The 19,166-nt window shown below is 44.4% G+C and overlaps 2 protein-coding genes across 3 annotated transcripts in view; one reads left to right on the forward strand and one right to left on the reverse strand.

Moving 5' to 3' along the window:
* SGPL1 (sphingosine-1-phosphate lyase 1) overlaps positions 1 to 7,792 on the forward strand; it is a 58,932-nt gene extending 51,140 nt beyond the window's left edge. Inside the window, exons 12-14 of the mRNA XM_063133008.1 lie at positions 316 to 462; positions 3,581 to 3,701; positions 5,064 to 7,792. Coding sequence (XP_062989078.1) covers positions 316 to 462; positions 3,581 to 3,701; positions 5,064 to 5,207 — 412 coding nt within the window. The 3' untranslated portion in view covers positions 5,208 to 7,792. The remainder of the gene's footprint in view (positions 1 to 315; positions 463 to 3,580; positions 3,702 to 5,063) is intronic.
* A 736-nt stretch (positions 7,793 to 8,528) lies between these two features.
* PCBD1 (pterin-4 alpha-carbinolamine dehydratase 1) lies at positions 8,529 to 18,543 on the reverse strand. Of its 2 annotated transcripts, XM_063133006.1 has the most exons (5): positions 18,441 to 18,543; positions 17,416 to 17,457; positions 11,725 to 11,856; positions 10,664 to 10,744; positions 8,529 to 9,010 (listed from the first exon to the last, which is right to left on the reverse strand). In XM_063133006.1, exons 1-5 carry the CDS (start codon positions 18,441 to 18,443, stop codon positions 8,912 to 8,914), a joined length of 357 nt encoding a protein of 118 aa, XP_062989076.1. In that variant the 5' UTR covers positions 18,444 to 18,543; the 3' UTR covers positions 8,529 to 8,911. The 2 variants fall into 2 exon arrangements, with proteins under 2 accessions (XP_062989076.1, XP_062989077.1); XM_063133007.1 differs by lacking the exon at positions 17,416 to 17,457.
* Positions 18,544 to 19,166: the final 623 nt, after the last annotated feature.

The following is a 19,166-nucleotide window of genomic DNA, read 5'->3' on the forward strand; positions in this document are numbered from 1 at the left end:
ATAAATGAATCGTGTAGACATGCCCCTAGTGCATGTCTACACGAAAAAGCAAACTAGGATCACACTATTAGTTGGTCTTGGGGCTCTGCCACTCATGGACACCCTTTTCCCCAGATTTTGTTCATTTTTAAAGGAAGATTGAGAGACGTTCCTACATCAAGAGGGAGAGAAGCTAGCTATATAAATAAGAAAAATGCAGATCTGACATTTACTTTTTAATGAGTTTATTATTAGATTTAAAGGTACTTAGGTTGCTTCTTATCTTCTGTCTATATCGACAATATGAAACATACTTTTAAAACTTTTATTTTTAAGGTTGCGGAAAATTGACCACATTTTCATCCTTGGAAACCCTGAGGTATCTGTTGTTTCGTTTGGGTCCAACACATTTGACATATTTCGGTTGTCAAGTGCCTTACTGGCTAGACAATGGGCTTTCAATTCTCTGCAGTACCCTTCAAGGTGAGTTCATAGTGGTGGGAGAATGAAAAAAGGTAAAGAACTTAAGAACCCTGCGGAATGGATTGGACCAAAGCCCTTTCTAGTTCAACACCCTGTTCCCCCCAGTGACCACTCAGATGCCTCTGGGAAGCCCACAAGCAGGCCTCTCAGTCCCTTGTTTCCTAGCATCTGGTCTTCAGAGATACATTCCCTCCAATACTGGAGGTAATATATACAGCTGTCATGACTAGTAGCCATCGATAGATGCAGCCTTCATGAATTTGTCCAGTCCCTTTTTAAAGCTGCCTAAGTTGGTGGCTGTCGCCACATTTTGTGGAAGCACATACGCTGTGTTGAAGACAGCTTTTCTTTTGTTGCTCCTGAATCTCCCTCCATTCAGCTTGCTGGATGATCCCTTGGATTCGAGTATTATGTGAAAGGAAGAAAATGCCTCTCTTTCCATTTCCTCCCTATCAAGTCATGCCTTCCCCATGCTCACCATGCTGTGGTCCACACTACAACTTCCAGGTTCGCACAACAACAGAGGGAAAGGGGGAGAGTCAGAGAAGGTGTAGGGCATTTCTTTAGATTAGGAACAGCCAATTTGGAGGGCAGTGGTCTGGATCAAGCCCCCCAAGCAGGTCTGGCTGGCCATCATCATTTTTAAAAGTTAGAGAAAGAGGGATGGGGGGAATGAATGGTTGATCACTCTCCTGTGGATTTTTGTATATATTACCATCATAATATGTGGATAAAAAATGAAACATTCTATGTAATTCACTTAAATCCTTTTGTATTGCCAATCCAATCTTTATTATACAGTCAGACCATTTGGAATACAGGCTACTCCACAAAGCAAAATACATAACACCAACAAATGAAACTAAAGTACAACTAACGATACGGCAACCATTTAAAATATTTGAAACCTAAAAATCATCAGTCAATTATTACTTATGAATCTGAAGAATAGCCTTGCGAGTCTTAGCAATGAAGAGTAAACATTTTGTGACAACTTCTGTTACATATTTCTTAGTATCGGCCAGTAAGTCAGTCACATACCAGTCGGAGGATCTTCCAGGGAATTTATTTAAGATAGGTACAATATGTCTTATTCTCTCATCTCTATAAAAGCTGCAAAAAAAGCTGTATACAAGATAGAGACTCTATCGCTTCATCTCCAGAGACAATTTGTATAAGGAATTCTCTAGAAGCGGCCATCCATTACAGCAGAAGGCACTGCATTAAACCTAGCTTTAGAGAAAGTTATCTGATATTTAGGTATGGTCAGGTTTTCAAGTTATTTTGCACAGCTCTTAATATCAAATGTCAAACCTAAGTGAGTTGGTATTGCTATCTCAGGCTCATCAACGAAAGGCAGGCAACCTTTTGGGTAGCAATGCTTCCTCATCCCTGTCAGTGACCTCATGTGGCCCAAACATGTGTACACTCCAAATTGATTATATCTTACAGTGAGATGGTACTAACTTTATTCTGGAGCATGGCCTCAGTGTGTGTGTATTATGGCAGGTGGGGTGGGTGAATCAGAATCCGGCACAGTGAGTACTGGCTCCTAGATAACTATCAAGAGAATAGAAACTTGCCCCCCCCCCCAAAAAGAATACAGAAGTTAGTGATCCCTGTTCTAGACTGTATTGCTTTTCCTTTAGGAAAGGCATGCTTAACACCGAACAATACCAGAAAAGTCTCTAAAATAAGTGTCATCTTTTTTAAAAGATGCAGTATTTAAGACCATTCCTGATGCATGTTAAAATTCCTCTCGGTTACACAAAATTAATTTGTTTGTTACGCTCAAGCTTGCAACCAGACTGTTACTTCTGTGGGTGAAAAGGTAGTTGCTGTTTTTGGATCATTCATAGGAGATTATTTGATGAGCTTTCTGTAAGCATGTAGTAAGCCTTGGTCTATAGGTTGCTTCTATTTAATGTTGGGGTAAAAGTATTTTCAGGAGTTGGCGCACTCTCAGCCTATGCTGGGTATTTGGAAATGTCATGTGTCAAAACCTTGGCATTCCGGCATTGATTCAGTAGCAGCCCCTTTTTTTCACTCTTTCACACAAGAATCTCGCTCTTGAGATATCACCATCATACATCTTATAACATGGCCTGAGTGCTAAGAAACAATGTCAAACCACAAAGTCATGCTGGATGGGTGAGAAAGAAGAGTATGGTTGATTCCAGCGAGTCAGCTAGCTTGTCTTGCAACCTCTGCTTGGCCAGGGGAACAGAGATGAAGGCTGCACCATAAGGCCTGTAACAGAGAGGATGACTAATTGCAGAAAGCGGCTTTGTGGGTTTTTCGCTGCCTCATGTCGGTCTTTACAAACTTCCTTGCAGAATTTCCGCTTTCAGGTTATTGGAAGTTGCTGCTGGAACAGTAAAATGAACAGATGACAGGCCTGCCAAAAGACTGAAATGATCATGACAATGCACCAAAGAGTTCACTATTTTTGAAGAAATAAAGTCACACAGATAGATGCCTTCCTGTATTTCAGTGGTAGAGTGTAGAAAGCAGTGCCTGTCACTGCAGTAGCTGGATAGGAAGTAGCGTGTTTTTCAGAGTTGTTTTAGATGTTGAACAGCAGTAGGGAACTGAAGCCCTGAACAGCCACTGCTGTATTCATATGCGTTAACAGCCAGAGGCCACCTATACTTGAAAACAAGCAGGGTGTATATAGGGTAGACAGAGAGGATACAATTCAGATTTTCCAAGCGTTTTCTATCACTAAAGAAAATAATGGGCCCATTCAGAAGACTCCTTAAACCATGGCTTTAACCATGGTGGTTAAGACAGAAAGCCAGGCTGTGTTCAGAAGACACCTTAAACCACGGCTTTAACCATGGTGAATAAAGCAAAAAGCCATGGTTAAATCTGTGGTTTAAAGTGTTTTCTGAACATGGCCGGCTTTCTGGCTTAACTACCATAGTTAAAGCCATGGTTTAAGGTGTCTTCTGAATGGGCCTATTGTATTTTTATTAAGTTAAGTAACTAATAAATCAATTAAATTTATGTACCACCCAATAGTCAAAGCTCTATGTGTACAAGCTATGATGAAACAAAAGGGTCCCTCTTGCTGCAAAGGATGCTGATGTTTTATTTTCCTCCATCTCTTTCCTAGCATTCATTTTTGCTTAACACTGTTGCACGCAAAGCCTGGGGTGGTGGACCTATTGTTGAAGGATATCAAAGAGTGTATTGCGGAGATCGTGAAGGACCCCAAAGGCAAAACCAGCGGCTTGGTAAGGTGCCCCTTGATTTTCAAGGGGCTGGTTTTAATTGAATTGATGTCAGATACGGGTAGTGGACTGGATGAAGGCAAACAAGTTGAAACTTAATCCAGACAAGACGCAGGTCTTCTTAGTCAATTGAAAGGCAAAGCAGGGGATTCAGCCAATTTTGGATGGGACTGCGTTCCCTTTGAAACTTAGGTTCGTCATTTTGGGCTACTCAGCAGTGGCAAGGAGTTATATTCGTGCAGCTGAGGCTGGTGTGCCAACTCTGCCTGTTGCTGGCAATGTTAGATCAAGCCGTGGTGACCTATGCCTTAGTGGCATCTCGTTGGGATTATTGAAATTTTATTTATTTATTGGCTGTATTTTTATCCCGCTCCTCAGCCAAAAAAGCTTCTGGAGCAGCTTACAATCAACCCTTAAAGAAGACAGTTCTGGCCCTCAGGCTTACATTCTAAAAAAGACATGACACACAAGGAAAGGGGGATGGGGAGGGAAGAGGGGGGGAAAGACATTAAGGAGACTGTTCAGCAGGGCTGGTGGGAAGGCCCTGCTCCCCCCTCTCATCTCCCATTAGCGGGGCAGACCAACAGCTCCTCCTTCTTCCCCACAGGGTCATGATGTCAGTTAGCCCTGGGGTGGGGGATCCAACTGGAGCAGGCCCTGATGGTCTCTCTACCTGCTCCTGTCTCCCTTGCTGTGCAAGGTTGCCCTTGAAGACTGTTCAGAAACTTCACCTGGCTCAGAGTGCAGTCAGGCTGTTGATGAGGGCCAGTGAAAGGGAACACATGACACCTAGCTCACACTGGTTGCCAGTCCGTTTCCAGGCACAATTCAAAGGACCGATTAGGACCTCTACAACTCTAAGTGGTTTAGGCCGAGGATACTTGAAGGGCTCCCTGATCCCCTCCAAGCCTTCCTGAGTGCTGAGATCTTTCAGAGACCTTTCAAAAAAGGACAACCTTTTTTGTCATGCCAAGCTCTAGAATGGCCTTCTTAGTGGCTGCACCCAGAATTTAGAATGCCTTACCAAAAGAGGCTCGCATGATGCACTGTTGTCAGCACTTAAGCCCTTTTTTTATTTAAACAATCATTGGATTTGTTTTTCTCTGATGCTCTGTGTTTTGATCTGTATTTTCAGTTATGGCTCCCAGGGGTGGGGGTCTGGTCTGCTTGAATCTGATTTTCATATGATTTGTGATACTTGTCATTTTTATTTTATTGTTAGCCACCTTGGGCATTTTTTTTTAATGCGAAGGCAGGGTCTAAATGTAACCAACAGATCATATAAATTTCACGAGTGCCCTTGTTTGGGATTATATCTGTTCACATTTACTGATCATCCTGTTTTGCTTTTGTTTGAATCTATAGGGAGCTATCTATGGCATGGCCCAAGCCATACCCGACAAAAGCATCGTTTCGGAGATCGCTGGAGCTTACTTGAACTACCTGTACGTCACGGAGAATGTTCCTTCATCTGATGAACACATGAATGGTTCTCCAGGCCACCACTGATTCTGTAGCAACATGTACCTCAACTGCTGGGTGGTGGTCTAAGGAATTCTAGGGAAAGAGAACAACGTTTGGAAGTTGTTCCTTCAGCAGTTGCAGGGGCCACACATGGCTGCTTGATCATCTGTTCCATAACATCTCTCCTTTTATGTGATAAGATTAGGCTGTATCCCCCCGCCAAGTTTCCACAAGTAGTCTCTCTCTTTGTTAATACTCTTTGTATCCTTTCATGCTAGCTCACTGCCGCTGCTAGTCCTCAGAGGAACAGCCATATGTATGGCCAATGCAAGTTCATTCCACCAACCTTCCTACTCAGGGCTTTGAAAATCTGTCCATTCCTTACCTTTCTGTCGTCTGACTTTCGCTTGTAGGACTGCTGAACAGTGAGCCAATTTAAAAGTTTGAATATTAGTTTCTCGGACTTTGGGATAAGAATTGAAAGGGGGGATTTGTGTTCAGGTCATTGTATGGGAATTTGATCTGAATCCCAAACCAATGAGATAGTAAGAAGGAGATAGGAGGAGAAATGATATTCTGGTCATTCCCAGGGTCCAGCGTACTGTTACCTTGCTGCTTTCCTTTCCCCCTGGGACTTTTACAATCCCACCCACAGTCTTCTTCAGTCATGCATCTGTGTGGAGGCGCCAGGGGCAAAATGGTGCCTCTTTTATGGTCTGAAAGTTTTGCTGTAGCTTCAGACACTGCACTCCAACAGCAGGGAGAGAAAGCTATTTGTGATTCCTAGGTGCCAGTTTGAGAAGTCCACATACCTAAGCGGCTCCGCCCTTTGGGCTCTGTAATGTTGCCCAGAGCTTTTATAGACGTGCGGCACCAGTGGTAGCTTTCCAAATTCAATTATGCAAAATGGTGATTTTGTTTTCACGTAGTACTTTTCATGCTACCTGCTGTTGTTTTGTGTGTGTGTTTGTGTGTGTGCTGCATTGACCGTAAGGCTCACTTTGAAGAAAGAACTCACAAATTTGCCTTAATGTTGATCACATCCCTTCTGGGAAGGCAGGAAGGGGGAAGACGACTCAGTCAGTCAACAGCTGATCAACTCCTTTATGGTACTACACTGAAAATAACCTCAATGGCAAGTCAGCCTCAGGTATCACACACTCCACCCTCAGTGCGTCATATTATCTGAGCCAAACATATTTGTAGATAGAACAGTAGTAAATTACTGTGATGTGGGCTACCTGTGGCCTAGAGGGTGATCTGAATTGCATCGAGACTCAACCCCATCTCAGTTTGCTTCTGGAAAATAGTTGCCATTCCTATGTGAAGTGTATTGGACAAAGGGAGGTCATCATTAGCTAGTTCCAGACCTTGAGGAGAGGGAGGAGTACAGGTTTAGGGAGCTCTTTAGCCATTTCTACACAGCTCTAGGTACTTCACTAGCTTACATAAAGGTTTAATTACTTCCCATTATCTGTGCTCCAGTGAAAGAAGCATGAAGTTGAATTTACCAATATATAAACCTGTGAAAAGCTCAGCCATTACTACACTGTTCTTGGTGGCATGGTGTGTTCAGGCTGGAGATCCATTCACTTCCCACCGCTGTGAATAATAGTTTAGTCCTTCGTAGCCATCTTTCTCTTTTAATTTTGAATAGTGAAAGCTTTGAATTGATAACTGCTGGTATGTTTCCACAGATGCAGAGGGTACAGTTTCCACAGCACTGCATTATGTTGTTTAAAAAGAGAAACCATTGACTGTCACATCCTTACCCTGTGTATGAGTCAACCAAATGTTGTTGCTCAACAAGTCATTTTCATTCGGGAAATGACTTGTTGAATGAAGCTCTTGTCAGTTTCTGAAAGCTCCGGAGTTGAGTTTTGCAATCGTATCAGGAATTCAGCTCCTGCTGGCATATTACTTTAAAGAAACTTCAGTATGAAATTGCCTCGGTGGTACTTTTCTTTTGAATGCATAACCCCTGTTTACTTTGTCATGCACCATGTGAAAATTTTCAGGTTTAAAGTAAAATTTTCTAAGGCAACCCCCGCCTACCCCCGAAACAGTATTGTTGGATAACGTTTCTATGCAAGATTAAAATTTAAATGTAAAGCCGTATTGACCAATAACATCTGGATTTTAAGGGCTTATTTGTTCCTGAAGTACAGTATTATTACAAATGAAGTTCTGCTCCCTAGCTTTTTATTAACCTTATTCCAAAAATGTAGAATTCAGTTAACTGGTAATGCTATATTCAGTTTTCATTAGATTTGACAGGGAACTTGGAGAGATTATATAAGAGGTTTCAGTCTCTTTGGCTAACTCTTCTAAAAAGCACACAAGTCTTTGTGGCACATTTTTAAGTGTGTGTGTGTGGGGGAGTGATTTGAGTTGAGTATGACTCCATAGGGGTGGGCAGGAGGAAGGTCAGAATCAATTGGTAGATTTCTGTGTGATTTGCAGTACATTGGCAATGGGGTTCTGACTCGCAGTTGCTTAACAATAGGAACAACAAAGTGACATTCTTCAGCTAAGGGTACAATCCTATGCATGTTTAGACAAGAAAGAAATCCTACAACTCCCAGCATTCCCCAGCCAACCTAACACCTTTTGCTATCTAAATATATCATAGAATCATATAATAGAACAGTAGGAAGGGACCTATAAGGCCATTGAGTCCAACATTCCCCTGCTCAATGCAAGAATCCACCTTAAAGCATACCTGACAGGTGGTTGTCCAGCTGCCTCTTGAAGGCCTCTAGTGTGGGAGAGCCCACAACCTCCCTAGCTAACTGGTTCCATTGTCGTACTGCTCTAACAGTGAGGAAGTTTTTCCTGATGTACAGCCGGAATCGGGCTTCCTGTAACTTGAGCCCATTATTCCGTGTCCTGCACCCTGGGAGGATCGAGAAGAGATCCTGGCCCTCCTCTGTGTGATAACTTTTCAAGTATTTGAAGTACATGCATAGGATTACACCCTAAATTAGGCTACTGAAAGGAAGAAAGCTTGGGGTAAGCAGGAGTCAACTTTTATGTGAAAGTACTGTAAGCTTGGCTCCGTTTTGGTACTAAAAATAAATTCTTGGAGGCAGAGCAGTGGAAATTGGTGACTCTGATGTCAGTGGGGTGGTGAATCCACTCTGGGTTTCAGTCAGAGTGAGTCAGAACTCTAAAGGAGCAATCCAAGGTGTGGAGGCATCAATTTCTTTTAATTCTCAGTGTGTGGCTGGTGGATATAGGGGTTCTAGTAAAAACAACAAAAGGAAACATGTAGCTCAGTGTGCCTAACTCAACAGTAGCTGTAGTATAATGTGTCCACTTCAACAGAAATCGAGTAAAACTCAAGTAAAAAGATGGATGAGAAGGATATTGTAAATCACTTTTATAGATTGCATACAACTTGACTGCACTACAAGTAGCCTTTCACTGTGCTGGTATAATACTGCCTGAACAAAGACTACGGAGTAACAACACTGAGATGCTGTATTTTGCCATAAGACAGTTTTGACAAAAGGTAACAACGCAATGACTTGCAGAGCACCAGCTGCTATACCAGTGTGAAATCATAAGTGTACCACAAGTGAAGACGATGGCTATGCTTAGATGGGCTCGTTCCGTAACGGCATAAAACATCGAGGCTGGGTTAAAAATCTCATGATGTCTTTTGCTGGGGGAAGGTCTGTGTCTGCCCAGGAACTGCCTTTGCAGACAGAAGGAAGAGGAGGGAACAAAAAACTGCACGGGTGTTTTTAGCCTAACGTGTTGGCAACTTGCTCTATGAAACTGGCCAAGTTGATGTCCCGCTCAGATAAGCCAGCACACTCGTGTGTGCTCAAGGTGATGTGGACCTGCAACAGAAAAAGTGTCCAATTAGTGCAGTTGTCACACTTACGCATTTACGGAAGGACCGAAAGTACACACCAACTCTGACAAAAATAGAAGCCATTTTTAAGTTCAATGCAGCGGCACCATGTGAGAAGCACCTTTTACTATTTTCTTAAACTACTCCCCACTGCAACTTAAGACCTGGGGCCAAATGAAAAATGCTTAAAATCACACACAGCTTTTATATGGCTTATTTACTTCAGTGTAAGCAAGCTTGGCACCTATTTGGATCGGGGACCATGTGTTCTGAAAGGGGGGGGCGGTAAGCTTCCCCTTGTTTTCATCCTGAAATTCCACCCCCACTGTTGGATGTTTTCTTTTTTAATCCCCCAATGGTTATTATTATTATTATTATTATTATTATTATTATTATTATTATTTATTTATTTATTTATATAGCACCATCAATGTACATGGTGCTGTACAGAGTAAAACAGTAAATAGCAAGACTCTGCCGCATAGGCTTTGGTGGTGGGAGTTTAAATCCCAACCCTCCTGGGGTGCAGTGGTCTTGATCTAAATTGGAGTTGCACATACTTACACTGAGGTAACTAAGCCAATCACACGTACATCTGCTATGTGTGATTTTAGGAACATTTACTTTGGCCCTTGGTCTATGCCACAAGCATGAGGAGGCTGAGTCAGTTTGCATCTCAAGAATATTCTGAAGAACTTACTGCCGCTGAAGCGTCGATCCTACCTGCAAAAATACTACAGATGTCTGGCAAAGGAGGTGACCTCCTTCCATGGAAGCCAGGGGTGCAGAACATCTTTTGGCTCAAGGACTGAGTTCTATTTTGGAGAAGCTCTCGGGGTGGGGCTGAAGGCAAAAGGGGCGTGGCCAAAATAACCACCCAAAGCTCGGAATGCCAGTAAATAAACCAGTAACTGGCAGAGGGAGCTGCAAAAGTCAGGAAGCCACTAAGCGAACAAAGTCCCAGTGGCCCTTTCTCCTTCATTTCCACTAGAAAAGGGGCAGGGAGAGGGAGTGTCACAGTCTCCCTGTCAACACCTCCTGCTGTTTTAACCTCCCCTCCCCTCCAAGTCCCACACATTTGTGAGGAAAATGCAGGCCTGGCAGAGGTGAAAACTGGCTGGGGGAGGGGGAGTTTCCGAGAGATGTTAAGTGTTTTCTCCCCCACTTCGGTTTAGTTTACTTACCCAAACCAAACACACCTCTTTTAGCTTTGTCAGCTGCTAATGCCTAGTATTTCTGGTATGGGGACATAGTGAGTGGGAGGGTAGAGCATTTACAGTGGAATTCACTACCACAAGATGTAGTAATGGCCACCAGTTTGCATGGCTTTAAAAGGGCCTTGGATAAATTCCTGGAGGAGAAGGCTATCGATGGCTACTAGCCCTGATGGCTATGTGCTACCTCCAGTATCTGAGGCAGTAAGCCTATATATACCAGTTGCTGGGGAACATGGATAGGAGGTGGTTGTTGCACCATGTCCTGCGTTTGGGTCCCTGGTCAACCACTGTGAACAGAATGCTGGACTAGATGGACTCTTGGTCTGATCCATCAAAGCCCTTCTTATGTTCTTAAGTCTTATGTCCCCAGTTGGCTTAGCCACCAAAGACTAATGCTTGAACAGCCAATGTTTCTCGCTTACCTTGTTGTAAACATTAAACCATTCCGGGTGGTGGTCCAGTTTTTCTGCCTGTAGCGCTACTCTGGTCATAAATCCAAAGGCCTGCTCATGAAATGGAAGGGATGATTTAAGAAGACCTGCAAATTTCACTCCTAAACACAATGAGCTTCTTTTATCTATACAAGCCAGTCATTAACCGTAACTACAATTTGAAGATGGACCGCACAATTTGAACCACCTAAGGCACATCTCCATCCATCATGCAGCTGTAAAATTTGGTTTCTAGTACTGTTTATGCAGAAAGTCACAGTAGGGCAAGCTTACTATAGAGTATTGTATCCATTAAATGCAGTACGTTGGTAGCAAAGGGACTATAAACAGATTATGGAAGCAGTTAAAACAATCAGTCAAGTATCCAGTATCAAGTCAATGGTAGTTTTCTCTTTATTTAAAGCACTTCTCGGCCATCTTTCAGGGCAGAAGCCCTCCCTACACAAAACCCGATAAAATAGCCAGCTCTTAATGGATGGACCTGGCTTTGCATGGGTTGGAATAGCCCTTAGTTTGAGCCTTCAAGCAGAGCTGGACACATTGTGCCCGGCCCCATCTGACTAAAGGCATGCCCACTGGCACCCCAGGCTTGGCTCTATAGCCCCCCCCTCCAAGATTGCCCTATAGCCTCCCATCAAAGGGTCCTCTCTTCTCCATTCCCTTGAAGGGGGGCTGCTCCACATCAGGGGCGAGAGGGCAAGCATACGGCTCTGTCTCTTACCTTACTAGTCTCCCCTAACTTCAAACTGATGGACTGAAATGTTAGGTGGATGAAAAGGTTACCACAGGCTTCAAATACCTGAGCACATTTATATTAAGATTAGTGCATTTTAAAAGCAAAACAACCCTGCGGTGCATACCCCTAGGGTTTCCTTAGCATGCATGCCAAGTTTCAGGCGTTTCGGTCTCATGGTCTTGGTGCTAATGGACAGGCAACACATCCTTTTATTATTATGGGAGAGTTGTGGATTGCACCTCTACTGCTTATTACCCACCACCAGGCCAAACAATACGAATAAGTGTTTTTGTACCCGATTGAAGTCCTTGAAATGGAACTCTTTGTAAATGGCATCTCTGCCTTCCACCTCATTCCATCCCACAGCTCGGAGGTTTGGCAACAGCTGTTCTCGCTCTTCACCACTTAGTCTGTGGGCTTTTCCTGCCTAGGAAAGAGAGAAAGCGGAACTGGCAAAGGCCACAACAAATTTAAGGCTGGCCTTCTGAACTAAGGGCAAGCTTGATTTGCATGGTTACACACTTTCATCATGAATCTAGAGGAAGGCAGCTGCCCTTTCTCTTTTTTGTAAAGTTGCACTTGTTTGTACATTAGTGACTGACAAAGCAAAAATGTCTGAACTGGTTCCACTGAGAGAAGTATTTTACCTGACTGAAATCTCACGCTATTGTGGTTGGCTTCAACTGCTGGGCCATCCATGCATGCAAGTCAACAACGATGGTTATAGTTATCCAGCAACTGGCATGCACATGTGATCTCGTCCCATGCAACTCCAAAACACACACACACACACCCCGGCAACAAAATTTGGGAATATTGAGAAATGTGATTTATTGCTTCATAAGTAAGTGCCTTTCAGTGGTAAGGAGCTGATGTGTCTCATCACTTTATTTATTTATTTATTTAAAACATTTATATCCTGCCCTATATCAATAAGGTCACAGGGAAGCATACAGATAAAAGCATACAGTATAAAACAGTAAATATACACAGCTAAAAACAAATTAAACTTTTGATTAAGTTGCTTGACTTGTTTGAAGCCAGCCTTCTTCAGCTGAGTAACTTTGCTGGACTACAACTCCCATCATCCACAGCCATTCTAACAGGAGGATGGAGTTGTAGTCCAACACATCTGGGGAGCACCGGGCTGGGCACTCAGGGTGAAGACCCTGGGTGAGTGGTATGCTTACTACTTGTCCAGTTGCACTGCTACCCATATTTATGCCTTGGAACCCAATGAAATACGTGCTCCCTGTTTTCGGAGAAAAAACATGTAGGGGAGAGTTGTAACCTGGTGTTAGGAACAGCTCAGCGTGTGTGCATTGTCTATGGTCTAGCCTGCACACCTTCCAGTATCCCTCACTGAGTTCTGACCTGGGAGCAGTGAACTGCTATGGCCTATTACTGCTAAAGCTACTGCCAGTGTATTTGTGTCGTCAAAGACGCACCACACACAGTTGGGCAACTTGACCTGGAATCTCTAGAAGACAATTTGGAGAGTTGCTTCCCAGCAACTGAATCCAGCCTGTAGGCATTTTTGCTGCCCAGTCCTACTTGCAAGTTGCCATGTGTTTTTCTGGGCTCCACACTTCCTTGCAATCAGTCTTTATGGGACATCAGTCCTATTAGGCTGCGTCACAACACCCATGTTAAGTGGCCAGCAACAGTCCCACATTGCATTCACTCTGAAAGTGGGGCAGCAGTACTTCTTTCAAACCGCAGTGTTAGTTACAGGGAAACAGTTAACTAGGAGGCACACATGTCTATATGAATTGTGGGGTGGGCAAGTGAAGAACCTGTTTCATATTAACCAGCTTATTTTTCAGTTAATGGTTAAAGGCTATTGCATCATTTAGCTCTGTCCTTGAAACTTATTTGGATGTTGGGAGGAACAGAAAGTGACAAATCAGAACATGCCAGTGGTTCCTACCACTTCCCATACTGCAAATATTTCTGGAGGCAAGCTTTATAACTCCCCATCCCAGATCTCATTTGAAGGGGATTTGTTGCACAACAACTCTGGATAACATTTTCTGACTGCTATTATGCAGCAAGGGGGGTGGAGGGAAGAAGAGGAGGAGGAGGAGGAGGAATGGGAATTTTCCATCGAGACTGGTAGATTCAGAGCCAGCCCTACCTTTAGGCAGAATGAAGTAGCCACCTGAGGCGACACATGCTGGGGACTGTTAGAGGACAGAGCCAGCCCTGTGCCCCCTAAGTTAGTCTGCTGCTCTTAAGGGCAGTGGAGGCTGCTGTTCAACCACTACTGTTGAAATAAGATTCAAATGGTAGTCTGGACACCTGTACATGGAATGGGATGCAATCTTGTCCTTTGCCTCAGGCAGCAAAGTATCCTGGTTAGCCCTGGGTATATTGACTTCTTCAAGCAAGTGTTGCTAATGGGAGGCACATGGCACCCATTTAGCCCTTTAGCGAAACCTTGGAAACCAAACATCCAATGCAGTCACACCCACCAATTGCATCTCTCCTGCTGATCACATTGCTATTCCATCTTGTGTTAATGATCAAAGCTCCCTACCTCTGTGACGCCCCTACTTAATGATGTCTGGTCCCCCCCCCCCCCCGGATCATAGTGTGTACCAGAAAGTTCCATGCCTTGTTATTTGTGACATACTTGGCTGTGCCCATTCTTCCAAATTGTCCTACATATCCACTCTTTGCTAAGTATTCAAGATTTTTTTTCTTTATTTAGTGGACTTTACTAAACATTGAAGTTCTTTGTCGCTAGGCGGTTTTTCATCAATTAAAAGCACTACAGAGTGTTTAGGAATTAGCCTGTCTTTTCAGTTTGGGCAATTCTCTTGTATCTGGACTAGTAGCTCTTTTGTGGATGCTTGAAAGAACACTTATTAGCTGAGGGAAAGTTCATCAAAGCAATGGGTTAGCTGTCACACTTTACTCCCACTGAAATTCATGGGAATAAGTTAGTCATGACTAACTTGTTCCATTGATTTCAATAGAAGTAAATTATGACTTAGTTTGGATCCAAACCAATGACCTGGTTAACACCTAATGACAATCCAGAATACAAGCTGAATATAGATTGCCATTTGATTGTGGGTAGTGTTTATGTGTGAACTGTGCACTATGGTTTAACTATGGGTTGTTAATCATGAACAACCTAGAGTTCACAACCCAGCAACAAACTATGGGTTCTTTTAACTACAAAGAACCCATAGTTAAAGCATAGTGCAGGGTTCACATATGTGTCTGTGTGTGTTTTAAGGCTTCAAAGTGATGTTAATACACAGTGTAGATCTTCAGAAGACGAGAATCCCTGAAGGTCACTTATCTTAAATCAGCAAGTTCACACAGTTCTAACAAGGAGTAGAGCTAATCCTAAAAGTATACCTCTGTGAAATTATAAGTGACTAATCTGCAGAGCTGGCCTTACCGTTAAGCAGAGTGACACGACTCGCTTAGGTGGAACATGTTGGTGGCAGCCCCAGAACCATTCCCTCTGTATGCCAGACAACATATCAGGCACCCCCTAAACTAGCCTAATGCTCTCAGGTGTGGTGGAGGACACTATACAGTGTTGAAGAAGGATTCAACTGCCAGCCCAATTGGCTTCTGTACATAAAATGGAAGGGGACGCCATCTTGTCCTTTGCCTCAGGCAGCAAAATGTCTTGGGCCAGCCCTGCTAAATCTTGATCTACAGTCTCCTGCAGAATATTCAGGGAGTCGGCTAAAGGAAAATTCCTCTTATCTTCATTGTAAAATCTCATTTGTTACGATGTGAGCCAAAGTTGAGTATTTCAGTGAAGTGAAGCCTCACTGGGTAAACATCGCTCAGCACAATAAAACTTCAGCCATTGCCCTTTTAGTGAGATCACTCGATAAGCTTGTTCAAGGTATCTTAGCAACTGGGAGATGGTGGGGAGGGAACGGCAGCAGGCAGGCTTATGAGACCAACGCCAGCCCCTCCTCGCCCCTCCTGTAATTGCGTTGCTAGAAGGGAAGCAGCACTTAACTTGAGAGAAAGGAGAACGGGTAACCTCTATTGTATGCGTGGACGCTTAAAAAACATGCATTCAGTGTAAGAGTGAAGTCACTGCTCTTTAAGCAACACATCCTGGTACAAATCTTCCCGTTTATCCTTGAACTTGTCTGGGCCACAGCTCTTATCTGAAGGTTTCTAATATTCATTTTAATCTTCCATAAAGCCACTGCAATATAAAGGCTCCCTGCTCCCGAAAGGGTTATGTCCAACTGCAGAACTGCATCACAAGGTTATGTTTGCCCACTAGATAAGCTAGTGATGACTAAGCAGTGATAAATCAATTCTCTTTCAGTCCTCTCAAAAACACTTCATCTTGCCTCCTACAGGGAAAAGAGGGAATAAAACACAGAGGTGCCTTCTTAATGCAACCCTACGATGCAATAGAAAAATGAGAAAGCTTTAACTTTATTCAGTTTGAAGAAAATAGCACCCCTTCCTTTCCAGGTATAAGTAGAATAAAACCTGTCAAACTACGGCTGTAATCGTATGCATGTTTAGACAGAAAAAAGTCCTACAACTCCCAGCATTCTCAGAATGCTGAGAATTGTAGCACTTTTTTCTGCCTAAATGTGCATAGGATTGTGCTCTAAATTCAGTTTCTGCCTTTTGCGACGGATAAAGCTGGTAGCACTTAAGGTTGTCAACTTTCTTCCTGCTCCGCAGTCATTTAAAAGCAGCCCAAAATCTGATAGAGGTTTTTTTTAATCTCCATACCAGCCTCATTGCTAAACCCCTATGTATGTTAGGCTGTTGCTTAGAGGCACACACAGTATGAAACTTGGAAACGGTACATCCAATCTGGAGACCTCAAGGAGGAACAGATGTTAGATGTGAATGGCCTACCATATGGACCTTCCCTTAGGCGTGGCACTGAGAGAGAGGTACAATTGTGAGTGGCGCTTGGTCACACAGCACACCCTGCAGGCAGACACCCCGAACAACTGAAAAAGGTGTCTACTAGCAAGGCTACTGCCACTTGTGGATTAAGGACTACTTTACCGCGTTTGGTTCATGGGACAACAGTAACAACAATAACCCCAACATACATACACACCAAAAGACACACACACGTAGGGCCAAAACAGATATTACATTCAATATGTGTCTAGCAGCTACATCTCTCCCTACCATTTTTACTCTAGAGCAGGCAAAAGGCTCTTAATCCAGATGTCAGCAAGCTCCCTACTCCACAGGCTAGTGTCCAAATCAGGGCCCCTGCACATACTCTGAGTAAAAATGAAAAAAGAAGATGTAGCTGCTAGACACACATTTAAAATAATGTCTCTTTTGGCCAATGGTGTTTTAATTTAATCTGCAGACTCATGGGAAAGCGTGTTTCTAAGATCCTTCAATCCTAGGCCTCATCTATACCATGCAGGATATTGCACTATGAAAGCAGTATGAAAGTGGTATAGAAAATATAGAAAAGGCAGGAGCCACACCAAGCAGGAAAGTGGTATAAGGTATATGTCAATGGGCCCCAACAGTTGTCAGTACACTTCAATACAGCTATAAAGCAGTAGTGTGGCTCCTGCCTCATATATAGCGCTTTCATAGTGCAATATCCTGCTTGGTGTAGATGAGGCCCTGGTGTTGATGGCCACAAGTGTCTCTTTTTCCTTACCAATTCAGCATCATCACATTTCCCCCCTCCCCTCCCCTCCCCATATCTAGTGTTTCTGACCATGAATCCTTGGGGGTGGGGGTGTTTTAACGTCTCGCAGCTCTGATACTTCAGGCTCCTTTCCTCTCAGCAGAGGAAACTCATGTTTCCCCATCGTTTCCATTGATCTCTAAAAGACCACATGCTTCTCATTACAAGCAGGCTGCAGAAAATTCTTAACAGGGAATGTCAAATCAACAAGTGCTGTTGTTTTCTAACTTCCAGAAGCTGGCAATAAACAACAGATGAGCAGAAAAGTGATGTAGGCATATAACTGAAGTGACTTTGTCTACTTACTTGGAATGTTAAAAGGCATAGCAACTCCCTTTCAGGCTTTGGCTGGGGATGGCAAAAGGTGCAAAGAAGACATTACCCAAAACACAGCTGCAAGGCCGCTGCCTCTCTCTCCAATACTCTATGTATGAAGGCATCAGGAAAGCTATTCTTTCCAAGCAGGGTTTGCCTATTTCAGGGCTAGGCAACCTGGTGTCCTCCAGAGGTTTTGCACTACAATTCTCATAAGCCCCAGCCAGCATGGCCAATCATCAGGGACGATGAGAGATGTAATGCAAAACATCTGGAGGGCACCACATTGCCCTCATCAGTGTATACGGCAGTCGGAAGGCTCAGAGTTGGCTGTCCCAAGGGCCAATCTGCCCTCTCTCGCTTCTTTAGGCCACTAGACTCAAAAGGGGCTGCGATTGTGTAGGAACCCAACCCATGTTATTCCATGATGGTTAGTTAAGGTGCCTGCCTATGAAGACCACAGCTACTGGAGTAGATACACCAGACGTAGTGCCATCCAGATGTGGTAGACTCAGTGGAGGCTGGTGGCTCTGATGTCAGTGGGGCCGTGAATCAGCTCCGGGTTTCAGTCGGAACCAGTTAGAATGCTAAAGCAGCTATCCCATACCTTAGAGAGCTCCTTTAGAGTTCCGACTGAAACTCAGAGCCACCAGCCTCCTCTAGTTGGACTACAACTCTCATGGCTGGCTGGGCATGATGGGAGTTGACATTGAAGACAACTAGACCGCACCAGGTTGAGGGAGGCTGCGCTCCACTGTTCATAGTGATCTCTTGAAGCCGAAAGAGTGGCACAGAAAGTATGCCAGCCCTCCTTCCCCCAAATCCTCCATCCTCCTCTTCTCTTTAGCAGGGCAGCGGGCTTCACTTGGGTTAAGGATTAACTCGTGCACGGATCGCTGGAGTAACTTTACCCGCCCCCCCCCCCACCCCGCGCGGGCTTGCTAACTCGCTCCCGGCGTCAAAGTTTCTCCAGCCCAGCTGTCGCCACGAAAACCGGCCCCCCAGTTCGAACTCACCATGCTCGCGGCAGCCGGTGAACGAGCAGCCAGGTGGGGCGAGCCACGAGCAGACGCTTCGCAATCGCAGCCCCGGCAGCGCCTTCTGGGCGCCCCCGACGCGCGATCCCGGCGTCGCGTTCGCGGAAGAGGGCGGCGCCGCTGTCAGGAAAGCCACCCCCCGAGGGCGGCCGAGCTGATAATGGATAACCAGGGCCAGCGATGCGGAGGCGGAGCTCTCCAGGACGCGCGTCTCCCAATGGAGTTAGGGATGTGCCGCCCGCGGTAGTGAGGGCCCAGTGGCTCCGATTTCAGTGGGGCTGCGAATTCGCTCCGGGATTCAGTCAGAACTCTAGAGGAGCTCTCCAAAGTGCTGAGCCCCATCTCCCCAAATGGGTTCGGCACCTTGGATAGCGCCTTTAGAGTTACGACTGAAAGCCAGAGTAGATTCGCAGCCCCACTGAACTCGGAGTCACCAGCCTCCCCTAGCGGATGGTGAAGGTGGGGACGGTCGGATCTATTTATTTAATTAATTAATTAATTAATTAATTAATTTCTATACACCGCCCCATAGCTGAAGCTGTCTGGACGGTTTGCAAGATTTCTCTTAAGAAATCACCCTTGGGATTCATTTCAGAATGTTTTCTGCTCCGATCTCACACACCCTTGACCTGGGAGTAAGCCCTGCTATTGAATCCGGTGGGGCTTACTTTTGAGTAGGCATGCATAAGATCGTGCTATATACTG

This window comes from Elgaria multicarinata, chromosome 8 (genome assembly GCF_023053635.1).
Source record: "Elgaria multicarinata webbii isolate HBS135686 ecotype San Diego chromosome 8, rElgMul1.1.pri, whole genome shotgun sequence".
Taxonomy (NCBI): Eukaryota; Metazoa; Chordata; class Lepidosauria; order Squamata; family Anguidae; genus Elgaria; species Elgaria multicarinata.